At 39.5% G+C, this 10,946-nt stretch overlaps 2 protein-coding genes across 2 annotated transcripts; both read left to right on the top strand.

Annotated features, from left to right (window-relative positions):
* The first annotated feature begins 258 nt into the window (after nucleotides 1–258).
* Nucleotides 259–3,077, top strand: gdf2 (growth differentiation factor 2). Its single transcript, XM_006807264.3, has 2 exons — nucleotides 259–703; nucleotides 1,434–3,077. The coding sequence occupies exons 1-2, from the start codon at nucleotides 259–261 to the stop codon at nucleotides 2,351–2,353; spliced, it is 1,365 nt and encodes a 454-aa protein (XP_006807327.3). The 3' UTR covers nucleotides 2,354–3,077.
* Nucleotides 3,078–6,033: 2,956 nt separating this feature from the next.
* Nucleotides 6,034–8,929, top strand: irbpl (interphotoreceptor retinoid-binding protein like). The gene has a single exon (XM_035915099.2). The coding sequence runs from the start codon at nucleotides 6,089–6,091 to the stop codon at nucleotides 8,867–8,869; it is 2,781 nt and encodes a 926-aa protein (XP_035770992.2). The 5' UTR covers nucleotides 6,034–6,088; the 3' UTR covers nucleotides 8,870–8,929.
* Nucleotides 8,930–10,946: the final 2,017 nt, after the last annotated feature.

The following is a 10,946-nucleotide window of genomic DNA, read 5'->3' as shown; positions in this document are numbered from 1 at the left end:
CGTTATGAAGCCACATCTGAGTTGGGGAAAGTAATTTTATAAATGTCTGTTTTTCAGTAACCTCGCAATTTCCAGCACCCCCTTCATTATCCCTGTCAACTGTTTACAGTGTCTTCATTAGCAGACACCCCTCTAATGATAACAAAGCTTTAAAGAAGGCATCAGCTGCAGTGATAAGCATGGCCAAGCTACTATTTTGGTTGACACAAGTCCCCCTGTTTACTCTGGGAGCATGGGAGCGGACACCAGGAGTCTGATATGTGTACTGAGAATTGCCATTTTCAAAATTTGCCACAGCAAAGTCTGTTTTCGAGCAGGGGAGACGGTGAAGTTCTCACCAGTTTAGTCACATTCAAAATGCAGCTCTCCAGAAGCTCCCTGTTCCATGTGTGTTTAAGTCTGGTGGCTACCATTGGTTCCTGCCACTGTAAACCTATCAACAATGACATCAGAAGGAACATGGAGGAACTCTACTCTCAGCTCTCAGAGGACCTTCTGGAAGAGGAAGAGACAGATTCGAGGATGGAGAACCTCCTGGGAACCATGAAGGAGGGTTTTCTGAGACAGCTCAACTTGTCAGATGTTCCTCAGGAGCACAGCAAGATCATCCCCCCTCAGTTCATGATGGAACTGTACAACAAGTATGCCTCGGACACCTCGGCAGCTCCTCAGTCTGATGTCATACGAAGCTTCACTGTGCAAGGTATCTGAATTGGATTTAACTGGACACAGCAAAAGTACACTCTGAGTTACATGTAGCTGATGGCAGAGGGACATTCATGGATCATGAAAATGAGTCTTGTTTATTCCAGTATTCCAAATCAAGACTCATATCTGGAAAAGCCACCTTGAGAAATGCACATTTGTGTTATATCTGGTTTAGATCTTTGCAGCTAACACAGGTAATACAGGTTTCCCTCTTCAGAGCTACAACTAGCTGATAAATCCACATTTCTATTTTTTTCTTGTTTCTTGAAATGTTCAGCTGGGGTAATATTAACATTTCCTAGCATATATGAGCTGAAACTTCTTAGAAATAGAGAAATATTTGCTTCTAAGCCCTCATCAGTGGCTTTTCCTTTGCTATTACATGATTTTATATATTCTGGTGAAGATGCAGGATGTAAAGTACCAACGAAAGTATCCCCAGATGATTTCCTTTGATTGATTAGCCAACGAGAACTGCACATCAGTTTCTGTATTATGGTTACTGCCTGTGTGGTCTTTGGATCTCTAGTGTTCGTGAATTGTTTTTGGTCTTGACAGACAGATAATGAATCTATCAAATATCATAATATTGTCAATGTTAGGGTACTATTTTGACTCGGATTTCACTTCTGACTGCAATAGGTACACAGTCCATGGCCGACCATGACAATCCCTGCTGCTGTTTCAGATGTATCAGTGATCAGGGTGTTTTTTCTCTTTGACAGATTTTACTCTCTCTATGACGAATGGGACAAAGTCAAAGTACAGGCTGCAGTTCAACATCAGCATCCCCAGCCATGAAAAGATCACAACTGCTGAGCTGCAGCTTTTCTTCTTCCCAAACGTCAGGCCAAGAGTCACCTCCCACAGTTTCAAGATCATGGTTAAAGTCTACGAAGTCGACACGAACAATTTCACATCCTCGGCCCAACTGCTGGTGGGCAAAGAGGTGGCAGGCTCTCAGAGCACATGGACAACGTTTGATGTGACCACGGCTATTCAGAGCTGGATCAAGTCAGGCCCTGCACCAACTGTTTTTGACGTAGCGGTGGATATGAAAGATTGTGGGGATTCTGGAAGCGGGGCGGCAGGGGCCAGCTGTTTAAACATGAGCGTGTCCGTCGGCGATAATACCTCCGCGGCTTTGATTGTCTTCTCAAATGACCTCAGTAACAGGAGGAGGGAGATGAAGAAGGAACTAAGAGAGATGATCCTTCATGAAGAAGAAACCATCCTACATTCAGGGGCTGACTGGAACAGAGGAGATCAGCTACCAAACGAGATCCCTGATTCTCAGCACCCACAGAGAACAAAAAGACGAGCACCGAGGGAATACTGCCGGCGGACCTCGCTCAAGGTCAACTTTAAAGACATTGGCTGGGACAGCTGGATCGTGGCGCCTCGGGAATATGATGCCTTTGAATGTCGCGGCCAGTGTTACCATCCACTGACGGATGAGTCATCTCCATCAAAACACGCCCTTATCCAGACGCTGATGAACATGAGGGACCCCAAGAAGGCCAACATGGCATGCTGCGTCCCAATCCAACTTGACCCCATCACAGTCATGTATCAGGAGAATGGGCGCATCACTATAAGATATCTGTATGAAGAGATGAAGGTAGCAGAGTGTGGCTGCAGGTAGTTTGCCCTTACCCTAGCAAAGGTAATGATCATCCTAAATTTACATTTTATTCCATTTAGTTCAATGTTCAAGGATAACAGGTCATATGGCAACTTTCATGCCCTGTATTGGTCCAAAAGGTTGTAAAATATTCCAGAGGGGGGTTTTTTGTTTTGTTTTTTAAAGTCTTTTCTATTAATTCTACTGATTTTTTTTTGATTGATCTGTTGATTCAACTGATATATGCACATGACTTATATGTAGAAAAAAGTTCAGTAGCAAACTATGGCTTCATGTGGGAAACGCCACCCTCCCTCGTGGAAGTTCATAATAAACGCGCACCACCTGTATTTAGCTTTAAGTTCTCCATATTATTTTATTCTTACCGTGAAAAAAGCTGTGATTAGCTCTTCTAGACTAGAAGGGGTATTTCTAATCTATCATTGTGGACTAGAATTCTCTACAGCGTGAAAAGAGATGTCATACAAGGCACAGGAGTCTGTTGATTGTGCTCAAAATAGCTCCCATCCCTAGGTTCAATTTTAAGTTAAGCTAGGAAGAAGCTAAACTTCAAGATAGGAACTTTTCTAGCAAATATTCAAAATAAATGAATACTAAGGAATAAAGAATTGCTCTAAACTATGCACCTATTTTTTGTCAGAAGTAATGTCCTATGCATAATTGATGAAAAACAAAACAAAACCTGGCAATCACTTAAATTAATACCCCAATGCTAACAGCATCACAGACTTGCTGCTTTTGAGAGTTCATTGTAAGATATGTGTGACATTTATTGTATTTAATTCTCATTATGTGTACATTAAAGGTTTCCCCTGTATGTGTGGAGTACATAATAAAAAGCATGTAAAAAGCAAAGTTAAACGAGTTTACTATTACAGGTAAAACAGGTATAATTATTGTTTGTAATAAGCTGGTGAAACTTAAATTCACATATAATCTCTGCTCATTTGCTGATATAACACATCTGTATATTGTTATTGTATGTATAAATTATTTATATTGATATATATCTGGTATTAGTCTGTAAATTATTAACATTGCATTCATTGACAGCATAAACATGCCCACCAAGGGCTACTACAGAGGGGCAGAAGAAAAACATTGATAGGTGTGTATCTGTACTTATGATCCCTGAGAGAAAGAAATTACAGAAAAATTTATATTTAAAAGAAATAATAATTATTAGAATATTTGCTCTCAGTGTGCAGATTTTTACTCTCCTATATGTAGCATGATGTCATCATTTTGTTTCTAAGGTATTCCAACCCTGAAATTAATAAAAATTCTTGGTCTGTTCTCAGCCAGAAGTCTCCTTTGTGACTTACTCACCTCATCCTACATTACTGCATTAAGCATATTATATTAGTTATTAGCTAGTCCGTTGTTATTGATATTTATGGCCAATAAATGAAATGCTGTGAGTGTCAACAGGGCACAGTTTGTCCACTAGAGGGCACTCTGCCACTTCCCTGTTGGCAATATCCGTGAGTCTGGAAAACCACAAGCACATCAACCAGCTGACCTGACCATAGCTGTCCAGAGCATGAATTCATTAATATGTTCCTAAAACAACTGTAAACAAATACATATAACAAATCAGGGAAATCTGTCTTTTACATGCATATGAAAGGAAAAAACAGCCAAAATATCAGATTTTTAATCATCAAATATCACCATTGCTCCTAAAAATCTGATATCAATTGGACTCAAAACACAAGATACAGCTGGCTGATCCACAAAGACAATTAGTCATTAGGTACTGAAACTCTGAACTGCTGCTATACAGTGGAAGACTAATAAGATGATTAGAGGCAGGTGATGAAATAAGAAATATCACAGTTATTCACATTGTGCAATACTGACTTTTTATTGCACAGAGTAATAGTGTTACAAAAAAAGCCTGTATAATGTCTCCATGAATGCTATTTTCCAAAAGTCCACAAATTATAGAAAACAACAAAGAGAAAGAGAAAGTGAGGTTCTACATTTTAATGTAATCGTGGAAAAAATGACTGTATAAACTAATGGCTATTTGGAAAAAACAATTAGTTATCCCCCTTACACACACTCATCATACAGTAATCTATACTGTCAGCTGTGTAAATATTAAATGTCAGTGACATAGTCTTATCTGAGTTCGACCCACCATGTTGAAATCAATGAGGGGACAAGTTTGTGCAAACACTTCCATGTCCTGTAGCACTAAATTGATCTTGTTTTAAAATAACATCAGTGTCAGGGTCAGAATTCCTGTTTCCTGAGAACCAAGGAAAAAGCTCCATTAGTTTTTGCTTCATAACAGTGTGTTCCTCCAATCAGCAACAGCATGGGACAACAGAGCCTTTAAGCCTCTGCTTCTACTGTTTAATATTATCATTTAAGAACAGTGATTAGAACAGCCATGAAAGGCAAAATGAAATGGACACTGATGATTCATGTGTTTGTTCATTCCTGAATGTGTGTTGGCAACTCAGCTCTAAATCTTGCTGACATTAATACGTTTGACTATCACAGCTAACATCTTAACTCTTACGCCACTTCATTTCTACAGTCTACTTTCTGAATCAGTAATTCAAGAATGTTAACCCTTAGGTATTTTATTATCAGCAAAAATGATATAATCTGTTCTTTTATTTGACACAAAGTGACAACATCAGGAAGTATTCAGTGTTTTGAAGTTCTCGACAAGCACCCTGGGAATTGGATGAGACTGGAATTTGTTATGTAAGGTATGAGGCCGTAATAAAGGCTAAGACGTTAAGATTAGCACGTCTAGTATTTGGAATAAGCTCGTGTCTGGCACTATTAGTTGTGAGCTGGTCTTATGATGCCTTGCTGTTTAAATCTGAGTAAACAATGGAAAGTTACCAGCTATCAATGTTCTATTATATCCAAACTTTTCCTTGTTGTGAAAATAAGGCATTCAATAGACATAAAAACTTTCCACTCAACTGTTTGTTCCTTAATTCAAAGTGTGGGTGTTACACACACTTTGAATTAAGGAACTTGTTACCCAGTTCTGATCCTGGATGTGTTTTAAGAAGGCTTTGTCTGTAAACTGTGTAATCATGTCACCAGTGAAATGACCCAGACATGACCCACTAAAGCTACCAACAGCACCAAAATACAGCACCATAAGCTTTCGTAACAGGCAAGGAAGAAAGAGGGAACAAGGAGTGGGAGTGTTTCAGTTGGGGCTTTGGCACAAATCAGTGCAGCCTCATTTATCACCTTTTTAGTACTGAGTATTCCACGGGGAGAATTTGGTAAATGATGCAGACTGTAATAGAAAAATAAATAGAAAAATAATTCTAATAAACAGTAAACTGTCTTTCAGTTACAAGTGTTCAAACTAGAGGTGCCAGAACCCAAACCTCTATTACATTTGTGTCAAAAACAGTGAGAAACTGTACCTCCCATCCATCCATCCATCCATCCATCTTCATCCGCTTTATCCGGGGCCGGGTCGCGGGGGCAGCAGGCTAAGCAAAGAGGCCCTGTACCTCCCATTTATCATTTTTCATTCTGTCTGCTATTGTCTGCAGGCTGAAGCACTACATATAATGCGATTAAAGGTTTATTGTAGACAAAAGCCTCTTATGTTGATGTTGCTGCCCAAAAAACCTTTGACAATGACATATTCCTTCCAGTGAAATCCACAGTCTCTGAACACAAATCAACTAACACAACCCAGAAAAACCAAAGACGGAGGTGGTTCTCTTTCTATCAGCGTTGATGAAGATATTAGAGATGGCGCATACGACAGTGCCACTTCTGTTGATGTTTTTTCTATGTACTCTATCCAGCGACTCGTCATTCCAGCCTGCTCTAGTATTAGAAATGGCCAAGATTCTTTTGGAAAACTACTGCTTCCCTGAGAACCTGGTTGGGATGCAAGAGGCCATCCAACAAGCTATCAACAGTGGAGAAATCCTACAGATTTCAGATAGGAAGACCCTGGCAACTGTGCTCACAGCTGGAGTACAAGGAGCACTGAATGATCCTCGGTTGACCATTTCCTATGAGCCTAATTTTGTCCCAGTGATGCCACCAACTCTATCATCTCTTCCAAAAGAACAGCTGATCCGGCTGGTGAAAAACTCTGTCAAGGCGGATATCTTGGAAAACAATGTTGGCTATCTACGGATAGATCGGATCATTGGGGAGGAAACAGCAGTAAAGTTTGGCTCGCAGCTCATGGGAAATATCTGGGATAATATTGCTCACACATCCTCACTAATCTTTGACCTAAGGTACAGCACAGCTGGAGAGCTCTCTGGAGTTCCTTTTATTATCTCCTATTTCTCAGACCCTGAATCCGTTATTCATATTGACACTGTATATGACAGGCCTTCAAATTCAACCAGGGAGCTATGGACCATCCCATCTATAGTGGGGGAAAGGTATGGAAAGAAAAAAGATGTCATTATTTTGACCAGTAGATGCACAACGGGGGCTGCTGAGGCAGTGGCGTATGCTCTAAAAAACCTAAGGAGGGCCATCACAGTTGGAGAAAAGTCTGCTGGTGGGTCGGTGAAAGTCCAAAAAATTAGGATTGCTCAGTCGAAGTTCTACATAACAGTTCCTGTGGCAAGATCTGTCAGCCCAATTACAGGTCAGAGCTGGGAGGTCACTGGTGTTTCTCCAAATGTCCACATTATTGCCAAGGAAGCTGTTGCAAAAGCCAAATCACTTCTGGCTATAAGGAATTATATTCCAAAAGTTGTCCAAAGAATCTCTGACAAAATCGACCGGTTCTACACGTTTACTGAAAGAGTTCCAGCTCTTCTTCAACTCTTGGAATCTACAGACTTCCTGTCTGTTGTATCTGAAGAGGGTCTAGCAATCAGACTCAACCAAGTGCTCCAGACTGGGTCTGAAGATCCCAGACTGACAATCAAATACATGCCAGAATATGTAGCCAATGTAGAGGAAGGCCATGAACATGACAAAGTTCCAGACGATCCTGGACTATTAACGGAATACATTGATACATTGCTCAAAGTGGAAATTCTCCCAGGCAACACTGGTTATGTCCGCTTTGACAAGTTTGTCAAGTCATCTGCTAACTTAGAAGAGGTCATGACTAAAAAGGTATGGGTACCCCTCAAAGATACTGCTAACTTGATTATTGATTTGCGCTATAACACCGGTGGATCCTCTACCTCTCTAGCCATTATTTTGTCTTATCTACAGGACACATCACAGAAGCAACACTTTTTTACAATATATGACCGAATTCAGAATAGTACAACAGAACACAACACTTTGCCTAAAATTACAGGACCAGCGTATGGCTCAAAGCGGGAGATTTACGTGTTAACCAGTTATTACACAGCAAGTGTTGGCGAAGAGTTTGCTTATCTGATACAGTCATTACATCGTGGCACAGTCATTGGGGAAATAACATCTGGTACCCTGATGCACTCAAAGACCTTTAGAATAGAGGGGACCAATATTGCCATCACTGTTCCTTTCATAAACTTTATCGACAACAATGGAGAATTCTGGCTGGGAGGTGGGGTGGTACCTGATGCCATTGTGCTTGCTGAAGAAGCAGTGGACCATGTTCATGAGATTGCTGAATTTCACAAAGGACTAAATTCCCTCATACAAGGAGCTGGAGATTTGTTAGAAGATCACTACGCAATCCATGAAGTCGCGCTAAAGGTTAGCAAGGTGCTGGTAAGTAAATGGGCTGACGGATTATACCGCTCGGTGGTTGACTTTGAGTCTTTGGCATTACAGCTGACAGCAGATCTCCAAGAGACTTCAGGTGATCACCGACTGCATGTTTTCCACTGTGAGGTTGAGCCTGAGTCACTTCATGAACTCCCAAAGATTCCTACAGCAGAGGAAATGGGCTATATAATTGATGCTCTTTTTAAAATTGAGCTTCTACCAGGTAACATTGGCTATTTAAGGTTTGATATGATGGCAGACATAGAAGTGGTAAAAGCCATCGGACCGCATCTCATAAAATCTGTTTGGAGCAAGATAAAAAATACAGATGCCCTCATAATTGATATGAGGTACAATAGTGGTGGTTATTCAACCGCGATTCCACTTTTGTGTAGTTATTTCTTTGATGCAGAACCTCTACACCATCTTTACTCTGTTTTTGACCGAACAACAACCACAATGACAGAAGTCATGACAATTCCAAAGGTGAGGGGTCAAAGATATGGATCCTCCAAGGAACTATTCATCTTGACCAGTCATATGACTGGGTCAGCAGCCGAAGTATTCACTTGCACAATGAAGGACCTAAATCGGGCCACAATTGTTGGCGAGCCAACAACTGGTGGGTCTTTATCAAGTAGAACCTATCAGATCAGAGACACTGTCCTGTATGCCTCCATTCCTAACCAAGCTGTTTTTAGTGCCGTCACTGGAAAAATGTGGAGCTTTTCGGGGGTTGAGCCCCATATTGCTGTCCAGGCAAATGAGGCTCTATCTGTAGCTCAGAAAATCCTAGAGTCAAGGTTGCTGAAGAGAGTGCAAGGTAAACAATAAAAATGCAACTAAAATGACTAGTTAATTAGTTTTTCTGCTTAGGCACCACTTCAATGTAAATGTGTGTGTTGTTGTGTTCCATGTGTAACATGTGTGGCCTTGTAATTAGATGTTTTGCTTTTTATTTAATTTTTTTGGCTTTTTACAGCAAAGTGCAGGGATGGCTCAATAGGTAGAGTGTTTGCCCGATGCACGCAAGGTTGCAGGTTCAAATCAGCAAATGGTCTCCACGCACTGCTCCTCGGTTGCTAGATTGGTAGCTACCCACTGAATGAATGAGCATGCTCACTCGCTGAGCTAAACTGGCACCTAAAGTACTTTTATTTTAAGTCATGGGTGTCAAACTCATTTTAGTCAATGGGTACTTTCCTCAGATTGATTTTAGATCCAAAGTTGTGGGTCAACTCAAGGAAGACAGTGGTTCTAGAGAATCTTGAAACTCATGGGGACCTTGATACTTTCAAAAGAACTGTCTGTGTTTCCAGCACTTTTCCCTAGGTTCCCACAGAGGCAGGCACTTGTTGGTCTTTAAAACAGTCAATAAGTAAAACAGCATAGGAGTGATCTTATATGCTGCACAAAAGGATCAGAGTATATGCTGGAAATCTTCACATTTAGCACACCGTTCATTTACAAAACTGATGAACAGATTTGTCTCAGTTTCTCAACATTTCTTCAGCTCACTTTTATTACATGCATTGAAAATCACTGGATTATTAAAGATCCAGCCCTCAAATAATATTACAGTACACTACAATAAAACTATAATAAAATTAAACTTTTTCCATACATTTTCACTCCTGTTCAGTTAAGCTCGCTTAATCACAAGAAGATTTTATTTGAAAATTAGAAACTTTAAGTAATTCTCTGCTGTTTTCACATATATTGCAAAGATATTCAGTGGGACAGAGTTGACCAAATGGCATGTTTGACACTGGATTTAAAGGCAGTGTTTTTTAGTAGTTTAACAAAGAAGGTCTTCTATTATACCAAACTGTCATCAGTTGTTGGTTTGTTTTATATTTTTTTGGCATTAGGCTTCACGTAATCTAGTCTTTTTACTTTTTTCGAAGGCCTTTCTACATGAACTCAACTTCACTTCAATATGAAATTTTAAGCTCCAAGAGCACTTGCTTGTTATTCCATTTAGAGAGACTTTGAGTAACTAAGTAGCACGAATTAATATTTGATCTTATTACAGAAGGGAATGTATAAGCTGTGGACATTTTAACTGTGAAAAGCATGTGATAGCTGATGATTCCTTTACAATACATTTGCCCCATTTAAGTGTGAATATTGTGTAAGTAAAACAACTTCCAGTTATTTATAATATAGGAAAGGTTTTCGTATTTTTTCTTTCTTCTTTACTTGTTTTCTCTGTGTTACTCTTTAAAATTATCACATTTTAAATTATATGTAAAATAATGTGGATATTCTTTCGACCCTGTCACGTGAAATCCCTGTTTGTTTTTTGTTTGAATTTGCCTACTTGTTTTAGTGTACTTTTGCTTAGTTTACTGTAATAATGCTCTATTTTTTATTTTTATTTTTTTTGTTTTGGTCTTTAACAAAAGAACAGTCCAGCAGAGGGAGCAAGTACCAAGCAAACAAACCTAAACTAGATCTCCCTCTTTAGTTTTCATTTGTGATGCTTTGCTGTTAAATGTGTATAATTTCTAAAAATAATAAAGACTTAGGTGTTTCTCAGTTATTGATGGAACATTATTGATGGTGTATTCAGCATTTGCTGGGTTTTTAATGTTTTTACAGTTATTCTCCATTTCCATTGTTTTCCTTCTTCAAATATTATGTAAGATTTAAGATATAATGTTGACCCCCATTTGTATATTGTATTTGCAGGTGGTGACATACCCAGGTCATATCTTCACTACCCTTAATGCCTTTCTTGACCTTTATCAATTATAAAACTGACCTTATTTGACACAGGAACCTTTCACTCCAGGATACATTGCGTAACTCTAGCACCAGTATCTTTAGCAGCACCTTGTATTACTACATCTACATAGCTAGGTTGTTATTACCTTGGAGAAGCACTCAGGATAATGCGATTAGAGGT

Source organism: Neolamprologus brichardi, chromosome 8 (genome assembly GCF_056152115.1).
Source record: "Neolamprologus brichardi isolate AB-2024 chromosome 8, ASM5615211v1, whole genome shotgun sequence".
Lineage (NCBI taxonomy): Eukaryota > Metazoa > Chordata > Actinopteri > Cichliformes > Cichlidae > Neolamprologus > Neolamprologus brichardi.
Note: the sequence above shows the minus strand (reverse complement) of the source record. Positions and strands in the feature narration are given on the sequence as shown.